Source organism: Myotis daubentonii, chromosome 1 (genome assembly GCF_963259705.1).
Source record: "Myotis daubentonii chromosome 1, mMyoDau2.1, whole genome shotgun sequence".
NCBI classification, from domain to species: domain Eukaryota; kingdom Metazoa; phylum Chordata; class Mammalia; order Chiroptera; family Vespertilionidae; genus Myotis; species Myotis daubentonii.
In genome coordinates this window covers 143931960-143953162 of record NC_081840.1, presented here as the reverse complement: position 1 = coordinate 143953162, position 21203 = coordinate 143931960, and the positions used below count along the sequence as shown (strand labels likewise).

The window sequence follows — 21203 nt, the reverse complement described above, 5'->3', positions numbered from 1 at the left end:
GGAGTGATGGAAACTAACATACTGAAAGGAGAAATTTGCCACCTTCCTTCCTGAAATCTAAAGAACAAGCTGTTATTACGGGAAGAAGGGAAAACACATACACTGCCTGTATCCAGTGTTTCATTTGCAGTAAAATGAAATAAAGCATATTAAAGGGCAAAAAAATCCTGGTAAAATTGCCTGATTTGTTCTGATCTATATGCTATGTCGGGTCTTGAACATTCTCCAATCCTGTCTAGACGCTGTTCTTCTTCAAGGTGTTTTGCCCTATTTATTTGCATTTGTCTTCGCACTCTTAATCCTTCTTGTTTCCAGCACTCTGCTCTAGCTGTCATTTCTTCACATTTCCGTAGAAGTACTTTGAATTCTTCCTCCAGCTGAGCAGTATTATCTTCAGGGCTATGATTACTTGTTGAAGCTGCAAGAGGCTCCTCAGACTGCATGAATAAAAGAATAGAGTTTGGTTATGAAGATATGGACACCGGTCTGAAATTTTTTTTAATTTAAGTTCTTCATAGTTTAACCACACGAAATTCTGAAACAAATCCAATAGCAATAAAATGTTATCTGCACTGTTCTAGAGTCTCAAAATGTGGGACCTTGAGTTACTCAGAATCAAGGCCAAAGTGAGAATGACCAGGAATCCCAAAAATACATTTACTATCCTTGTCTTTGCCACATAACGTCTGCACTTGCTTTTACACTCTTTCTTTTCTATGACTTTTCCATGTCTCTCCTCCACAAAATGACTATACGTTGCCTCTTAGTAGAAAGTCCCATTCTTCTTTCCCCATCTTAACACCTCAGAATCTTTAAAAACATTTTAGGGGTATCATATTGAAGTATTCAGGACTGATTCACCAAATGCCTCCAAAAATAGCACTTTCAAAATAGATTAATTAATGAATCTGATATATTTGGATTCTACTGCCATAAGTCTCTTACTGAACTACAAACTTTTGATGCTAATTTGAATTGCATTCCATGATGAGATGATTCCCTGGTTTACTGAGAAATTGCATCTCTCCCTGTAAAACTTTAGCTAGAGGAGCCCTATATTTTTCAGAACCGATAAAATGGGGGAGGGGGCTTGATTCAATAGTGCTATCTTGAAATTCTTTGTTGCATCCCACAACATAAGGGAACAGACTAAACAAAAACAACACCATCAAGAACAACAAACTTGCTGGAATGACAATGATAACCACTTGGGAAGAACTACTTTCCTTTCGATACAATGATTCTTTGGTAAGACATGGTGAGTGATGCCGAGTTCTTGAAGCACGTCTCCAGATTGTTTGGCACTTGTCCATGAAATAGGTGCTGGCCTGAGTGCTCGCTGGGTTGCGGTGAATAGGATATGGTGACTGTTGTGTGACTGCTATGTCTGGATGCCATCTGACTTTGTCCCTAAGGGAGCTCACCCTGGGAACCCAGCCACCATGTTGTGAAGAACGAAGCAGCCCAGGCCACATGGTCAGTCCTCACACAGGAGTCCAGCTGACACTGCCCCAGTGAAGGTCCCAGCCAAAAGCCTTCTGCAACTGTCTAACCAGAGAGGGAACCAGCCTCAAGATGATTCCACTTCCCAGCTTCACGTCATACCAGCTGGTGGAAAGGAAATGAGGTGGCCTCACTGCAGATTTGTGAACAAAGTAAATGCTATTTTAAGATAGGAGGTTTGGAAATGGTTTATTAAACAGCAAGAAATAACTGGCACAGATACTGATAGGACAATGGAGTGCTGACACTAAGAAAGAAACACACTCATGGGAATGCCTCTGAACAGGAGGTAGGTGGAACCTGACATAATGTAGTGAAGCGTGAAAATGAACACCAAGAGGGCCTCCAAGGAACACTGAGTGGAGCCCTCATGGCTCCTGAGGAGGCTCACAGCAAGGGCTTCTGGGCAAGTGCAAAAGTGACACTGAATGAAGATGAGAGAGATTCTCGCTAGGAAGCCGCTGAAATTGAAATCAATGAGAAAGATAAGCTAAGAAAGACAATTAACAATAAAAGAACCTGGATTTATGGCTTTCAAGTACCCACTTCCCATTCACAGCTGCTCCTTCATGTCCATTTGTCAAATAATGCGGAAGTAAAGAAATGGCTTTCTGGGCTAACATCAAATCCAGGAAAACACGGTCTAAGGATGAAGCCATGACATATGAAAGTCCTAAAGATCTCAGAAACATTAACGTGGTGCCTCAAATTCCGTCAAGGATTTTCAGAATGTAAGAATTTAAGGGCACTGCCCTACAACACCTCCAGGAAGCCCCAGGTGAAGAGCTTATCTGAAAACAATTTGTAAGGTGGCTTTTCTAATGCCATGAACCCCAATTAAATTCACAGGAAACTCAAGCTCCTAAGAGAATTGTAGCAGCACAAACCCTGCCTGCTAGCACCTGAAGGGAGACCAACACAGTACACAATAAAAAGAGGCCTTTGGGTCTCAGATGTTCTACAGGGAGGACGCAGGCTGAGACAAGAGCTGTAAGCACAGGTCATTTCTTATGAAAAGGACAGAGCAAAGGCTCAGAGGGCACAGCCAAGGTCCACAGAGAAGTATTCCATGGTTAGGAATAGATAGGTTTTCCTTTCCTCAGTGAGGAAACCGACAACACTATGAAATAATTTTAAATCTCAGGGGAGAAACCAATGCAATGTCCTTTGGCACCATTTAAATACAAGGTCTCCTCTAGCTTACTTCAAGCTTGCTTGTATTTTATTGCACAATGTTTCTCCACAGAAAACAAACTGGCTGTAAAATTTTGAGATTTCATATTGAGACATTTATTTTTTCTTTTAATATTTTTTTAATCCTGGCCCAAGGATAGTTTTCCATTGATTTGTTTTAGGGAGAGTGAAAGAGAGAAGGAAAGAAACATCAATAGCCAGGGAGGAGCCTGCAACCTGATCAAGGTATGTGTCCTTGATCAGAACCAAACCCCGTCTATCCACTGAGCCAAACCAGCTAGTGCTCAAATTGAGACATTTCTGAAGAGGAATGATGACAGTACAGATTTTAATCTTCTCCTCCCCAGGCATTGAGTCTATGAAATATGAGTTAAACACAATGAAGAAAATGGCTAATTCAGCAGATCCTGTGACCAGGATTCCATGGAATGAAAGTGAAGTGGGAGGCATATGGTTAAAGGTTAAAGGTTTGAATGGAGAAAAAAGTAATGGGTATTATCCCATCATGTTACAGGGTCAGCAAAACATAAGCTGGCCACAGGTTTTATCAAGATTCAAAACATCTCCAAAAAACATTCCACTACACTGACTTTTTTATTATTAAACAAGTGATAATATGCAAGATGACTGGGAAAGAGTACTCATAAAAATTGATTTGGTACTGGCATAAGGACAGACTTTCCCATCCATGAAGTAGAAGGGAGAATTCCAACATCACCCTCACCTTTATGGCCAAGTGCTTTTGTCAAGAGTGCCAAATTAAATCAGATATGAGGAGTCTTTTTAACAATTTGTACTGAGACAACTTAATATCCACATGCAAATGAATAAAATTTGACCTGTACATCATACCACATATCAAAATTAACTCAAAATGCAAAAGCTATAACTATGAAATTCTTACAAGTAAACATATGTGTATATCTTCAAGACTGGATTTGAGTATTTTTTAGATGTGAAAGCAAAAAGACAAAAATCGATTAACTGAACTTCATCAAAATAAAAAGCTTCTGTGCTTTAAAAGACACCATCAGGAAAAAGAAAAGGTGAGCTACTGAATGGGAGAAATATTTGAAAATTCTTTGTCTAAGGGGTTTGTATCTCTAGAACTAAGACCTCTTAAAATGCAATAATAAAAGACAATCCACACCCTCCCCAGCACTTTGCATTTGTTGATTTGTTGATGATAGCCCTTGTGACAGGTGTGAGATGATTCCTCATTGTTGTTTTGAATTGCATTTCTCAGATGATTAGTGGCTTTGAGCATGTAATAACATGTCTCTTGGCCTTCTGTGTGTCCTCTTTCTAAAAGTGTCTATTTAGGTCCTTTGCCCACATTTTGATTGGATTGTTTCTCTTCCTTTTGTTAAGTTGTGTGAGTTCCTTGTAACTTTTGGAGGTTAAACCCTTATCTGAAATAGGATTGCCGAATATGTTCTCCCCGGCAGGGGCTTTCTTGTTTTTTTGTTGATGGTTTCTTTTGCTGTACAGAAGCTTTTTATTTTGATGTAGTCCCCTTTGTTTATTTTCTCCTTAGTGTCCATTGTCCTAGGAGATGTATCGGTAAAGATATTACTACAACATATGTCTGATATTTTGCTGCCTATGGGTTCTTCTGAGATTTTAATGGTTTCCTGTCTTACATTTAAGTCCTTTAACCATTTTGAGTTTGTTTTTGTTTATGGTGTAAGCTGGTGATATAGTTTCATTTTTTGCATGTATCTGACCAAATGTCCCAGCACCATTTATTGAAGAGACTGCCTTGACTAAAAGGAACCCTCCTGCACTGCTGGTGGGAATGTAGACTGGTGCAGCCAATGTGGAAAACATTATGGAGTTTCCTCAAAAAGTTAAGATGGAACTCCTATTTACCCCAGGAATCCCACTTCTAGGAATATATCCCAATAAACCAGAAACACCAACCAGAAAGGATATATGCACTCCTATGTTCACAGCAGCACAATTTACAATAGCTAAGATTTAGAAACAGCCTAAGTGCTAATACGCAGATGAATGAATTGAAAATTGTGGTACATCTACACAATGGAAAACTACACTGCTATAAAAAAGAAGGAACTTTTACCACTTGCAGCAGCATGGATGCAACTGGAGAGCATTATGCTAAGTGAAACAAGCCAGTCCGAGAATGATGACTATGATATGGTATCACTCAGATGTACAGTATAATGATCAACGTAAACTGATGCACGAAAATATATCCAAAAACAACTGGCAGGGTGGTGGGGTTAGAGATCAACCAAAGGATTTGTATGCATGCATATTAGCACAACCACCTGACAAAGACACTGGGGCTGTGGAGGTGGGCCCTCGAGGGGGGTGAGTAGCCTGGGGTAGGAACAGTCAATCTGGCAAAAAGGAGACATATGTAATACTTAAAAAATTAAAAAAAGATAATCCAATTTAAAATGGGCAAAGAAATTGAGTAGACAGATATTCAAAGAAAATGTACAAATGGTTATTAGGCATGTGAAAAGATGGTCAACATCATTAGTCAATAGAAAATTGCAAATGAAAACCAACACTAAGATGCCACCTAATACCCACTGGGATGGCTACGGGATTGCCGAGGGCGGGGGTAAAAAAGGAGACATATGTAATACTCTTTGTAATACTTTAAGCAATAAAAAAATATATATAAAAAAAGAAAATTGCAAATCAAAACCAACACTGAGATGCCACTTCATACCCACTGGGATGGCCACAATCAAAAGACAAGTAATGACACATTGACAAGAATGTGGAGAAACTGGAACCCTCACACACTGTCAATGAAAATGCAAAATGGTGCAGCCTCCGTGGAAAACAGTCTGGAAATTTCCCGAAGGTTAAAGATATGCTCCAGCGATTCCATTTATAACTATATTCCAAGAGAATGAAAACATATGTGCACATAAAAACTTGGACATGAATGTTCATCGCAGTATTTTTAACAAACCAGAAGTGGAAATAACCCAAAGGTTCATCAAATGATGAGTAAATTTAAAAATATGTAATCACTTCATACAATGAAATGTTGTTCAGCAATAAACAGAAATGAAGTATCGGTGATACATGCTACAAGACAGCAGCACCTTGACAACGTTCTGCTTCATAAAATAGCAGTCCTGAAGGAGCACATATTGTTTCATTCCACTGATAAAAATGTGCAGAATAGACAACTCTAGGGAGATTGAGAGGGCAGTAGTGGTTCTCCAGGGCTAGGAAGAGTGAGGAAGTGGAAGTTGGCACAGGGTGGTTGCTAAAGGGCACAGGGCTACTTTTTAGGGGGATGAAAATGTCCTAAACGTGATTGTGATGATGACTGTGTAACTCTTTGAATACAAAAAAAGCGACTGAATTGTACAGTTTAAATGAGTGACCTGCATGGTATGTTCATTATGTCTCAATCAAGCTGCTTCCAAAAACTTTGTGATTTGGTGCTGGTGCCAGGCTTTAAGACATGGAGAGTTAACAGTAGGCCCTTTTTATGGAAAAGTGATAAAGGAAAATGCTGTCTTTTTCCCTGATGACAAGTCTTTAAAATAAACGGAAACATCTATATTTCATTGTTCAAAACATTGAATGATATCTATTTCCCCAAATTAGGTATTTTGGGGTCCCCAAACTGATTTATAATTACCTCCTGTATTAACCTGCTAGTCTGCATTCCCATTCCTGTTAGACTTGGTCTTAAATCTCTGGGGAAACTGAGGTCTTCATTCAAATTCCCTTTTGGCATGTTTAAGGGTTCCTGAAATCTGCAGAAATGTACAAAAGAAAAGTGTCAAATTCTTTCAGAGTAAACATTTAATAATTATTTAGACAGATATTATGTTCCTTCATATAAAATACACAAATCTACAAATTATGATCCTCTTATTTGCCCCAATCTAAATTTGTTTGAAAACATACTACTAAATTATAATCTAATATGAATAAGATGAAAAACAAGTCATGACATGTGTGATATGGAGTTAATATAGTAACTGTATAGAGCTCTTATAAGAAAGTAATTATTAATATTCATTTTAATATGTTAATATAAAATATGAACCTGTTATCAAATATCAACTAAAAACCAGAGATAAGTATCTAAGGTGAAGCAGAAAAGCATAATGATTTGTGAATATTTTGGAAAGACACAAAATACCTTTTGGTACCTACTGACAGCAGTCTACAAGAAGGAAAGAAAAGTACCAACATCAACCAGATCATTCAAAGTACAAGGAGAAGCAGGAAAGAAAACTCTTTGAAGTCTGAGTGGAAGGGGAAATGGGGAAGGAGAAGGGCTTTAGAAGAAGTGAAGTCAGAGAGATAACGTGTAACAGTCTCCTCAAGTCTGCTTTAAGAAGAGATCTTTGCTAGCACAAAGTTAACAAAATGAAAGGGCTATGAAATAAAGTAGAGCAAGACAGTTAAGTGAGAGGAAAAGCACTGATGATGAGAATCAGAGAACCAACTTAAGAATTCAGCCAATAAACTGAAAGGAAGCCATGTGGGGCTTCCCAGGTATGGGAAAAATGCTGTTGTGTTTCTATGAGAGGTAAAAACAGGATTACCCAACTTCTTCTTTAGGTCATACGGACATTTTTGTATGTAAGGTATCTTTTATAACTAAACAAAGAGAGAGGAAGATAAGCCGAACCAAGATATTAGCCTATTTGAATGCTGAAGGGACGCACACTAGGAAAAGAAGATCAGCAGACAGAGAAGATATTTTGCAGAAATAAACATTCAAGGTAGACTTGGAACTTGCAGGTGACAAGATATGCAAAAGGCATCCTCATTATGGTTTTAGAATCATTCAAGTGTAAGTATAATATCATAGCCCTCAAAACAGTTTCACATTGTACTGTGAGTTTCTGCAGACAATTTTTAAGTAGGATAATTTGTTTAATTATGAAAATTACAGATAGGAAATAAACTTTTATTTTGGTTTTAATAAAGTAAGTGACCGATAAATCTTAATTCATGGTAGAAATGATCTGAGCTATAATTTTACCTGGCCATTGATTTTTCTAGATCACTCTTTTGCTTCATTACTTCATGCAAGCTCTGTTGCAGAGACATGGTTAAATCAATGTATTTCTTGGATTCTTCCTTTTCATGCTGACACTTTGAAAAAAAATTAAAGAAAATTATTTGTGGGAATCTAGAGATTTGCCTTTCTTTCCTAAAAATGTGATTTCTCCTGGGTTCATGAATAATATGTGTGGACAAGTTTATGAAATGTAGTAGAGGGGTTTATAAACTAGATGACAATCAGTACAGATTTTAAGAAAAATGACTTCTTACAGCAGCTTAAATTGACTTTACATTTCCACCAAATTCTTTCTGGAACTAAAATTGCCGAAATTTGTTCAAACAGAGGTTTTGAAATATAAAATAGTAAGTGCTAAAATACTTTTTAAGGCTACATTGACCTTTTAGTTTCAAAAGGTGCCCTAGATACATTTTCATCAATAGGTCAAGATATTCCAGGTTGTATTAAACCACATCTTACTAAGGTCATCTTTGAAAAATTCCCATGCAGTTCCCATTACCTTATGATGATAATCTGACTTTGAATGAGATAAAGACTCTCATTCTCTGTCAGTTTTCTTCCATAGGTTTCAGTTTCACCTTTTCTATTAAACACTTTTCTCTTTAAATAAAGCGTCTTCTCTATATTATATAGTAAACATAACTTTTACTTGATTTGTGTAGCTTTTTCTATCGTCCTATTGTCCCCTTCCATTAAACTCTAACATTTTTACTACAAGGTCTCATCTGCATATATTCATATTTTAACCACTCATTCTTTTCTTTTGTATAAGAATCAGAATTTCGATCCTATAATTGCACTAAAAAATGTTGAGGATCATCTTTTTTAGTCCTTTAATGCTTTACTTCTCAGCAGAAACTGATAACAATGACCACATCCACCCTCTCCATCTGGTTCTCCGTCCACAGTGCATTTCTAAACAGTGACCATGATGTCCAGTCCTCGACGCTTTCAATTCCATTTTTATTTATCTTTATCTGTATTTTTGCTTGTTTTGAGAGATATGAAGTGGTAGCATGGTTATTTGGCTATTTTTCTTCACCTGTTGAAACCCATGGACTAGAACTGCACTGCAGTTGAGGATAAGATGTAACAAGTTTAAGATACTCCATACCTTGTTTTATATATGATGGTCTTTGAATATTTAAGGTAATAACTAAAATCTGATGTTTTCAATATTTAAGTTAAAGATATGGCTAGAGATTATATACTTGTCATATGAACATACGTATATAATCAATACAACAGAAATTATGAGGACTTTCTAAAAGACAGGAAGATAATAGCATCAACCTAAGAATCCCTAAAATGCAGAAAGCTGATAATATCAAAACTGATAATATCAAATTCAGACAGATGCAGAAGAGGAATACTACACAAAAAGGAATTAGGGGGGCTCCATTCTAGCAGCAGATACAGACAGTGTTAATCTAAGAGGATCCTTTTTAACCTTTTATTATAGAGATTATCTAACCAGAAGCAGAAGAAGATAGAATATTGTATTGATCCTCCATCATTTGTCATCCAGGTTCACAATTTTCTTTTTTTCCCCCCCTGTATCACTTCTCTCTTTTTTTTCTTTCCATCCACATGTATCCCTTCTATGGTCTCTTCCATTGCCACACAATCCCTCACATTACAGAAATTACCACAGTGTTGTCAATGTTCATGTGTTTTCTCTATTATTTTTTTTCTTTTTCACTCCACCCCTACACCACACCCCAACAGCATCAACATTACCAACAGACAAGTACCATATGATTTCACTCAGATGTGGCATTTAATGAGCAGCCAAGAAAAATAGAGACAGAATTATAGAGATCAGTCTATTTCTTTTTAAAAATCCTATCAGAGATCCATAAACCTCAGCAGGTCAAACCAGGTTCTCTAATCAATATTTCAGCCTTGACCCCTGTACTAAGGTCAGCTGTACTTTATATTTCTTTCTCCCTTCTTGCTCCCATAGACAATATCCTCAGCCACATACTGAGAAGCCATGAGCAATACGGATCACCTTTGTAGATAGCTGATCTGGTACATTTTATGTTGGTTCTTATTGGTGCAACTTTGAGTGTATGACTGTTATGTTCTGAATTTGGGGGCGCCTTTACCCTTAGGATGTTGACCAACATTCTGTGTCTTGTTTTTCTCTTATAATGCAAATGTTTTATACAAGCAAATAGATTGTCAATTATTGGCCTTTAAAAAAATAATAATAGTTTCCTATTCCATAGAGACCTGACCTATGGAAGTCTCCTGAACTTCTTTTCACTGGCTTACTCAACTATATTCTTTGAAGTCTTGGAAAATCTAGAGCTATCTTCTTGCTAATTTTGACTCCTCACCTCATCCTTGTGTTGTTCAAATATGTGGGTTTGAATCCCAAGACCACCAGTGATATAAAAGCATTTAATTGTATCCTAACAATAGTTAAGCTGAAATATTTTCAATGTACACAAAGACAGGCACCCTCATATCAAATAATAGCCTCCACAGACTAATTATACTCTGAAAGACAAGATTCTCCTTCATGAAGAAAATCAAAACCATGAGAAATTAGGGGCTAACTTATTCTCACAGACTAGATGACAAGTGCTGGAAAAAAATGAGTTCAGTGAGAGTTCAAACAGTGAGAGTACATTGAATGGAAAAGGAGAGGTTGGGAGCCAGGTCTGAATAGATGAAGCATTAGGCCAGGGTACAGAAACTGAAAAGACAGCATAGACAGCAAGAGTAAAGGTGGAGAGTTGCTGAAATCTGCCAGGTTATCTGCCAGGGTTAAAATCCAATGGACAGGATAGGAAGACCTATGTTCACACAATGACTTGTGCACTCATGATCATAGTACAATTATTAATAGCCAAAACGTGAAAGCAATACAAAGGTCCCTCAACTGATGAATGGATAAATGGTTGAGCAGCAAAATGAAATATAGTTCAGCAATAAAAATAAATGAATAAAATATTTATATCTGTTATAATGTGAATGAACCTTTAAAATGTGACATCAAATGAAAAAAGCCAATCACAAAGAACTGCAATTTGTGTGATTACATATATATATATATGTGTGTGTGTGTGTGTGTGTATGTATATATGTATATATATGTGTGTGTATATATACATATACATACATATACATATATATATATATATATATATATATATATATATATATATATATGTATATTATTCAGAATAAGCAAATCAATGGAGACAGAAATTAGGTTGATTGCTGCCCGGTGCAGGGCAAGATGATAAGCTGGTAGCAACTGCTAAGTGGTGTATAGTTGGTGTTTGGAATGATAAACATATTCTATAATTGATTGAGGTGAAAGATGCACAAATCTATGTTTTAAAATATTAAATCGTACAATTGAAAATTTCAAATTATATGTGGCTATTTGAATTGTATCGATACAGTTTTTTTAAAATATCATTAGGAGCACTAGATTTAATGTGCTCAATTGTCTGTTGTGGTTATACATATTACAATGATCTGAATATTCCCATGCTTTCATTTCTAAGTGAGTGAGAATGAAGTCTATGCCTACTTCAATTGGTTACTATAATGAGCTTTCTGTACGACTTATTCTGAAATCTATGGAATATGGGTTCACCAAAGTGAAGATAAGACATAAAACATTTTTCTGGAACATTAAATTTAACACTAATTTCTTATTTGATCTGGCTGCCTCATTATGATAATGGAAATATCACTGAAAATACTGTGTTGTAAGGGAAGGAAAGCCTTTTGCCCACTATGAAGAATGATGCATAACTGTCAAAATTCCTAAGGGCAGATATAATAAGAAAAAACATAAATTACAAATGGCAGAATAAAAGCCATGTTTTAAGAAATAAGTGCACTATAAAGATAATGAAATTATAATAAATTAATCACAATGAAAATACAAAAGAAAGCTGCCCATGAAAAGTCATATCCTGAAACACTTTATACTATTTAACCAGCTATAGAGTAATGATGACATGTTCAATTTCATACATACTTGACTTCTGCTTTCATGTAATTCCTTCTGCAACTCTTGTATTTTATACTGTGAACGCAAATGACGATGTGATTCAATCTTCAGTGAAGCATCCGTCATAAATAGTCTTCTTTGGGAATCAGCCAGTTCTCCTTGAAGTTGTCTCAGTGTTCCTTGGGTATCATCCAGTTCTCCTTGAAGTTGTCTCAGTTTTCTTTGGGTATCAGCCAGTTCTCCTTGAAGTCGTCTCACGACTGCCTAGTAAGTAAGATATTTCTCTTACTGATTTTATGAATCACATCATTATTAAATTGTGTTAATGATAGATAAATTCACATGTGGGATTGGGCAAAAGAAGGTTTACAGTTGTGAGTAGGTTACTTACTACTTATAATATTACTCTCCATACTACACAACTAGAAAGCTACTTTTGGCCCACACTGGATATATTTTGTTAGAGTCATATACTATTAACATAAAATGTAACTTTAAAAGTATCATTACCAGACTCAATTCACCTTCTTTTCCTCATATGGACATGCACCTGTTTGCTTACTCAGGTAAAAGTCACAGAAAATGTAATCCTCCTGCCTAATCAGTATTAGGTACTTAGACAGCTGACTCAGCCACACTCTCAATCCCTCCTCCTCCCCTCATGAATCTCAACGCTTTACAATCTACTGACATCACAAAGAAAAATGGGTATGTAAGTGGATCAAGTGGTAGTGAATTCACTATTATGAAACATTTTCTCTTTTTATTTCTTTTTTTAACCATAGGTTTCAATTAATGTCAGAGCTCCTGGAACATTCAATCCACTGCTCAAATCCTTCCAATAGGTTCCTATCTTCAAAGAAAAGTGAAGTCATTCCGAGGGTCTTCAAGGTCTTAGGTAACCTGGCCTTGACCTCCCTCCCTGCTACACATAAATCCCTCCACCCCTCAGTAGACTGAAATAGAGATCCAATGTCAAATTAGTAAATCACAGAGAGCTACAATGCTTTCTGTCTTGAACAAACAGCACAAAATGATAGTAATTAGGCCTTAACATGAGAAATATGAACAAATTATTTGTAAAAATATTCCAATAAAATTGTAAATAGTATTTGAAAGTCTAAATCAGGTATACATTTGCTAAAACTCACCACATTTGTCCCAAATTATGATTGAATGAAAATTAGATGCCTTTAAAAGATCAAGAGGTCACATGAACATATTATTGAGACTAAATATTTCCAAATTTCATTCAAATTGGCATGAATAAAACTAACACTATATCAACCTAAATGTACAAGGAGCCAGGAGAGGAAAGGTACTATGACATACAACATCTACACTTCAGTTCATGTAGGAAATCTGAACTTGATTGTCAAAAAAACCTACTTAATTAAATCTTAATTTGAAAATACTAATTTGAGGCAAGAACATTTCCATTTATCTGCTTCCTAACAATATTAAAATTTGATGACAGAAAGACTAAAATTATTATTCTATCAGTATAAGACTTAAGTATTATCAATCTACCTCTATTACCAATCTGGAACTTAACCTCTTAAAATTTCCTGGGCAGCACAATGTCTCTACTCAAACAAAGCACTTCTCAGGTCTAATGTTCATTTGATGGATACAATGTCTACTTCTAAGATGATAGAACAAACAGCTTTATAATCTATACATTTTCAATATTCACCTGGATTCAACATTTAGCCATCCTCAAATATTGCTATGAATTTTCTTTGAGGAAATTTGAAAATATTTATCTGTCTGGATACTTACATCTCTTTCTGCTTTATCATTTTCATAGTGAAGTCTGCTTTCTTTGAAAAGATGGCATTCGTTGATTAATTCCTTACATGTTTCATTCAGCATAAGACCTTGCTTTTCACTGTTGGCTTGCAATATTTTTATGGTATCCACAAACTGATCTTGCGTTCTAATGACTGTCTTTCTTTTCTTCTCAGATTTGTTGTGAGCCCGATCCAGTTGCTGTTGAAGCAACTTATTTTCACTCTGCAAGTGAGATAGCCTCTCCTGTAAAGATTCCTGCTTTCCAATGTCTGCATTCACTTTCCCTTGCTCCTTTTGAGACACATTTTCAGAATCCCCTTTTTGACACTGCGTTTGGCTTTGGTCTCTTTCTCCGTCTTCTAAAACTAATGCCCTTTCTCTGAGAGCATCTCTTGTGTGATGCAATTCAATTTCTAGGCGATTGTATTTGCTTTCAAGTATAGAAAATTTTTGAGAAAGAATCTCAAAGTCACATTTTAGATTAGATATATCAGATTTATTTTTGTCCTGGGAACAAATCCATTCTTCTTTTTCTTTCTTGAAATCAACTTGTAGATCTCCTTTTAAAGTCTGACAATGCTCATGATCCTGTACAACAGTAGCGCGTCTAGACCTGTGTGATTCACCTTCTGCTTCCAGTCTTCCTCTGTTTTGTCGTTCATCCTCCAGTTTAGAGCTTAGCATTGTAAGATCAGCTCTCAGACCTTCAAGCTCTGCTTTGTTTTGAAATAGTGTTTCTGTTATTGTCTTTTCAAAATGGTCAATCTTTTCTTTGACAATCACAATGTCCAAAAAATCTTTTTTTTCCACCATTTCTGGGTTCTGATTTTTCACTGTGTCTAGTTCCAGTGTTAGCATGGCAATTTTATTCTTCAACATGCGATTTTCACGTAACAGACGTTTTTCTTTTTCATCACTATCAGAAACCTAAGTACAACAAAGGAGACTTTAGCTAACTTATTGACATGGTATTTCATGATAGCCTATGAAATGAAAGAAACCTTTATGTTTACAATAAAAAGTTTCCAATAGGCGGATATCCCACATAAAAAAAATATAGAATTGCACCAAACCTCTAACTTTATACAAGCCTACCTCCTCCAAAGTTCAAAAAATTAATATAAGTTGATGGATTTTTTAAAATGAAAAGCAAACCACAAGGTACTTTCTAAGAAATCTCAGAATTGGAAAGGGCTTTTTCTGAATCACTACCAACCCAGAATACATTAAGTAAAAGATTAATAACTCTAACTACACTTAAAAATTGAGCTTATAAACAGAACATACAGCTACCCCACAGTGAGAGTATTAACCCTGCATATACTAGGAGTAACTAAGTTTCCTATAAAAGATCTTTCAAAGACTATCTCATAGATAGTCTACTGCTTTAGTACTTTCAGTCATAAAAACTACCTCTACTAATAACTGATCATCTAGGCATTGCCCTAAGCTCTTCTACATCCATCAATGGACCCTTTAGTTCACACAATCTGGAATGGAGAAGTTACAAAGATAAGCAACTTCTGGATTTTCCCCAGGTCTCCAGAGTCAAAAATTGTTGCTCTTATGAGCGCTTTCTATCACCTTTGGTTTGCAAAGGTGTTTAGTCAGAATTCCATCTTGTAATACATTGGCATTCTGTTCTTGAGAAAGTCGCCTCTGAGTGTAATTTTGTTCAACAACCTAGGGACATATTTCATTTAGTTTGTGAGATCATACCTTTAACAACAAGTTCACAGCTTAGGAACAGCTCCTTAAAAAACTGTTAAACGCAAGTAGCCTTTTTAAGCATAAGGATCTTTCATCTTCATGAAAAACTCAAATTTTAACTTAAGTGATAGCTAAATTTGTCATAGGGCAAAAATGCAGTATGGTGAAAGAAAATTTATTTATGAACATTTGAGTAATTCCATCACAGTGTCAAGGCAATTTATCCTGTATGTTAACATTTTTTAAAGCCAAAATTAACATTGATGTGAATGGTTAAACTCAATTTATTGTCCCCTTCTTCATTTAGAAAACATATACAGAGTATATACTACCTGCCAAGGATAGTAATAAATTAATAATTTTAGTCCTAAATGTCACAGTTCCTGTTTTGAATGAGATAACATTTTGGGCTTGTTTAAAATGTCTTAATGTACACTAAATAAAAAAAGATACAATTATTGATAAAATACTGTTAGATTTAAGAAATTTTTACCAAAGATAAATTTACCGTATTCCTTCTTACAGTCTTCAATGGCATCACTTGTGTTGCAGTGGTGTTTGCAACTTTGGGGTTCATTTCAACATTTTTAATAGATTGCCTTTCTTTTTTCGTTGAATGCCCTGTATTCTTCTTATTTAACAGATCAGCTTTTTGTCTCTTCTCTTTTTCTTCTTGTAAGGTTAATCTGCAGTTAAACACAATCAAAGCTGTGATCAACATAAAATGTACTGTTATATTTATATGATATCTTATGTAAACCTCATGGCAACCACAAGACAAAAATCTCCAGCAGATTCACAAAAGATAAAGAGCAGGAACCCAAAGCCCACTACGGAAATCTTCAATTCAAAAAGGAAGGCAGCAAGAGAGAAAGAATGTAACAATGGAACTACAAAACAGCCAGAGAACAAGATAGCATCAGTAATCCTTTACCTGTCAATAATTTCTTTGTAAATGGATTGAATTCTCCAATCAAAAGGCATGGAATGACTAGGGGTAGAGAACACACAAAATGGCAGGCAGACTATGTGTTGTAGAAATATGCACCTGAAACCTGTAGTCTTTTGATATCCATAGTCACCTCAATAAATTCAATGAAAAGGAAAAGAGGCATACAGTGTTTGATGGATTAAGTAATAAGACCCCACTACTTGTTGCCTTCAAGAGACCCCAATCATTTTCTTAACTTTAAAAAAAAAAATCCTCACCAGATGATGTGCTCAACGATTTTAGAGAGAGGGGAATGGATAGAGATACAGACAGACAGACAGAAAGAGAAACATCAATGTGAGAGAGAACATCAATTGGTTTCCTCTCCTACGTACCCAGAGCAGAGATGGAATCCACAATCTAGGTATATGCCTTAACTTGGAATCAAACCTACAACCTTTTGGTATATGTGATGGTGCTCCAACCAAGAAAGCCACACTAGCCAATATTCAATGCCGGAAGCCGGTCCATCCTTGCTGCTTGACACAGTCGCTGCAGGATAGAAACATCTGCACAGCATATGTTTCAAGGGACCTGGTGTATATAGCATACTGTTCTTAATATGTTTGCTCCCCTTAGCGCTGTGTGTTTTAACCAAGGTCACCTCTCCGAGAAAGGTTGTTTCCCCAGGTAGGGATTTTTCCCTGAAGTTAGGGAGGGATGAAACTCCTTAACTAAGTGCCAGGCGGGTAGTTAATCACTTTAACTACAAACAATCATGCTTAAGCTACATAATCTTTACTCCCTGGAATGGAGATAAGAAATGCCCTAACCTTTGTAATAGAAATTGACAGGATTAAAATCAACTGGTATAAATACAGATGTAACAAGACAATAAACAGCAGAACCTCTCTGGAGATCCAGACCAGAACTTGGCTGGAGATCCTGGCTGGAGATCCTGGCTAGGCTGCTGATCAACTGAACACTGTCTCTGTGTCCTTCCTCCTTCGCCGACTCCGTGTACGCATTTGGGAACCCCTGGACCTGCTGGGGTTGGACCCCGGCAATTCAAGTCCTTATTAAAGACTCAAAGCGGAGAGAGAGAAAAGATACCCCTTGCAAGGGCAAACCAAAGAGACCATTCATAGATATCCTTTTATTAGACAAAACCAAATTTAAGCCACAAATTGTAACAAGGCACAAGCAAGGTCTTCATATAACGATAAGGGGATCACTTCATAAAGAAGATATAACAGTTGTAAATAGGTATGCACCCAACATTTGTTCCCCTAAAATATTAAACAAATTTTAACAGAACTGAAGGTTTAAATATCCAACAACACAATAATAGCAGGGAGCATCAATACCCCACTTTCAGCAATGATTTGATCATCTAGACACAATATCAACAAGGATATGTTGAACTAAACATCAGAACAAATGGACGTAATGGACATTTAGAGAGCAATCGTACATATTTTTTTTTGACAAATAGTGGAATACTTTTTATTTATTTTTTAATTCGTTAAGTTATTACATATGTGTCCTTATCCCTACATTACCCCCCATCCCCCCTCTCATGCCCCTACCCCCCTGTTGTCTGTGTCCATTGTTTAGACCTATATGCTAGCATATAATCCTTAGGTTGATCTCTCCCCCTAACCCCCACCCTCCCCTACATTCCCTCTGAGGTTTGACAGTCTGATTGATGCTTCTCTGTCTCTGGATCTGTTTTTGTTCATCAGTTTATGTTGTGCATTATATTCCACAAATGAGTGAGATTATGTGATAGTTATCTTTCTCTGACTGGCTTATTTCACTTAGCATAATCATACATTTTTTACACCACCTCAAAGAGATAGCTATACTCCCATGTATACGGCAGCCTTATTCACAATAGCCAAGATATATGAACTAAGTATTCACCAATACATGAACAGATAACAAGATGTAGTATGTATGTATGCATATATGTATGTAGGTATGTGTATATTATGTATATAATCATGTGTGTCTATGTATACACACACACATACATACATACATACATACATACAAACATACATACTTAGACAATGGAATTTTCTCTGGCATCAGAAAGAAATAGAATGATAGAGACTGGCTATAGTTATAAGAAATATTAATCATGCTCTATTAACCATGAATATTTTGTTCTGATTAAAGAAAGTATGTTCTGATCTGGCTGGGTGCTCTCCCCACCCCTCTGGGACCTGGGAGTTTACCTGGAAATGTGGCCCATCCTCCTTAACTGCCTAATATCATGGAAAGATTAATTACCTTGTTGGAGCAACGATGGAGTAGCAGAGGTGCCCACACTTTGCAACCCCTCAGCTTGCATTGCCTGTGATCTGTAAACAATGTACCCATCTATTTCCTTTTGCCTATTTTTCCATGCCTATAAGACCCATTTTTGTTACTTTTACATAACCATTCTTATTTCATTCGCCTACTTCCCCATGTAATCTTTATCATTCTACCCCATCCAGGCAGCTGGTTTATTGGGGTGAGGGGTGGATGGTGTGCAGAGCAAATATTCTTGGATGACCTGTTGCTCCCCCATACTGCCAGCATTGTTGGAATCAATGCTCATATATGAATCAAACCTGTCTCTGCTTAATTGGCACAAGTAGTGACAGGCAGACTGGACTTACTTGTTGTCAGGTTTCACTACCAATCGTGCCCACATAGGTGAACCTAGAGAGCATTAGACTAGCAAACCTAAGTCAGACAAAGACAAATACTGCATGATCTCTCTTGCATGTGGAATCTAAAGTACCTAAACTCACAAAATCAGAGAGTACAGTGGTGGTAGCCAGAGGCTGAGGGTGTGGGTAAAGGGGAGGGGATGTCGGTCAAAGGTACAAAATTCAGTTATAAGACGATCACATGTGGGGGTCTGATGTACGGCATGGTGATTATAGTTAACAATACTGTATTAAGTGCTTGAAGGTTGCTAAGTGAGTAGATCTAAATTCTCATCACAAAAAAAGAATTGGTAATTATGTGTTGTAATGGAAATGTGAACCAACACTCCTGTGCTGATCACCTACCAACATAAAAGTGTATCAAATGAACACGCTATTTACCTTCAAAATATGCAATGTTACATGTCAATGATTGCCGGAAGCCGGTCCATCCTTGCTGCCTGACACAGTCGCTGCAGGAAAGAAACATCTGCACAGCATATGTTTCAAGGGACCTGGCGTATATAGCATACTGTTCTTAATATGTTTGCTCCCCTTAGCGCTGTGTGTTTTAACCAAGGTCACCTCTCCGAGAAAGGTTGTTTCCCCAGGTAGGAATTTTTCCCTGAAGTCAGGGAGGGGATGCCTCTCCTAGAAAGGTTGTTTCCCCAGGTAGGAATTTTTCCCTGAAGTCAGGGAGGGGATGAAACTCCTTAACTAAGTGCCAGGCGGGTAGTTAATCACTACAAACAATCATGCTTAAGCTACATAATCTTTACTCCCTGGAATGGTGATAAGAAACGCCCTAACCTTTGTAATAGAAATTGACAGGATTAAAATCAACTGGTATAAATACGGATGTAACAAGACAATAAACAGCAGAGCCTCTCTGGAGATCAAGACCAGAACTTGGCTGGAGATCCTGGCTAGGCTGCTGATCAACTGAACGCTGTCTCCATGTCATTCCTTCTTCGCCGACTCCGTCCACACCTTTGGGGACCCCTGGACCTGCTGGGGCTGGACCCCGGCAAATGATGACTCAATAAAGTTCAGGGAAAAATAGAAATTTGAAATTTGAAAAAGTAAAATATCCACATGGCAAGCTACAGTAATAAAAGAGAAATATGTAAATTCGTTTTCACTCTGCCATGTCCACTCACCAATCAGGATGAGTATGCAAATTAACCCAACAAAGATGGCGGGTTAATTTGCATATGCAAGCGCAGAGCGAAAACTGAAGGCCCTGGACCAAGTGAAGTTTGAAGACAACTGAAGACTGAAGACTGAAGAGGCTTGGATTCTCTGCTGTGGCCGGATTGGAGAAGCCTAGCCTCGAGGCTTGGCTTCTCTGCTGCAGCCAGACCAAAGGCCTGGGTCCCGGGTGCTAGGGGAAAACCAGTGCTGGCAGTCAGGGAAAGGAAGGCCTATTGTGTGAATCTTCGTGAAACCGGCCTCTAATATATATATATATATATGGGAGCATTAATATATATATAGATATATCTAGAAAATGGCAGCAAACCAATGACTTATGATTTTCTTCCAAAGTAAAATGTTTGGTAACTTTTGTATACTCTAGCCTAGTTTCCAGTCCTATATAATCAAAGCCTAATATGCAAATTGACGGAATGAGAGAATAACTGGTTGCTATGATGCACAGTGACCACCATTAGGCTGATGCTCAATGCAGGAACTGCCCCCTGGTGGTCAGTGCCTTTCCACAGGGAGAACATTGCTCAGTCAGTAGCCAGGCTCACAGCTGGTGTGCAGAGAGGCGGTGGCTGGAGCCTCCCCAGCCTGTGCAGCAGTGCTAAGGAGCAGAGAGCCAAGCAGTAAGGAGCAGCTAGCATGTGGGCAGTAAGGAGCTAGGAGTCCCAGACTGTGAGAGGGTGCAAGCCAGACTGAGGGAAACCCACCCCCTGCCCCAGTGCATGAATTTCATACACTAGGCCTCTAGTATTATATACATAATGACCTACTGTATGTTTTATATACATAATAATATCTAATAAATACCCTTAGACTGTGTATGTGTGTGTTCATACTAGTTATGTTTGTATGAAAGATCTAGTCCTGGAAGTGAAGTTATTGTGATAAAGGAATGACATACATGACATTTTGAAAAAACCTCAACTGCCCATTAAAAAGATGTGCTAATTTCATCTACCAATAGTGCATGAGGATGCCTTTTCCTCCAATGGGAAAATTCTGGTTTTATTTGTTAAATACAATAATTAGTTATTATAAGTTAAAAAAATGGTATCTCATTTTTTGTTGATTACCATTTTCTAATTAGAAAGCAAGGTTCACTATACTATAAATTCAAAATTTGTTAATCAT

At 37.1% G+C, this 21203-nt stretch overlaps 1 protein-coding gene across 1 annotated transcript in view; it reads right to left on the bottom strand.

Annotated features, from left to right (window-relative positions):
* Positions 1 to 149: 149 nt before the first annotated feature.
* The window catches only part of LOC132235986 (ankyrin repeat domain-containing protein 26-like), a 77101-nt gene continuing 56047 nt past the window's right edge, over positions 150 to 21203 (bottom strand). Inside the window, exons 20-26 of the mRNA XM_059699283.1 lie at positions 15736 to 15913; positions 15102 to 15200; positions 13506 to 14444; positions 11751 to 11987; positions 7700 to 7812; positions 6338 to 6455; positions 150 to 437 (exon numbers count right to left, since the gene is read on the bottom strand). Coding sequence (XP_059555266.1) covers positions 150 to 437; positions 6338 to 6455; positions 7700 to 7812; positions 11751 to 11987; positions 13506 to 14444; positions 15102 to 15200; positions 15736 to 15913 — 1972 coding nt within the window. The remainder of the gene's footprint in view (positions 438 to 6337; positions 6456 to 7699; positions 7813 to 11750; positions 11988 to 13505; positions 14445 to 15101; positions 15201 to 15735; positions 15914 to 21203) is intronic.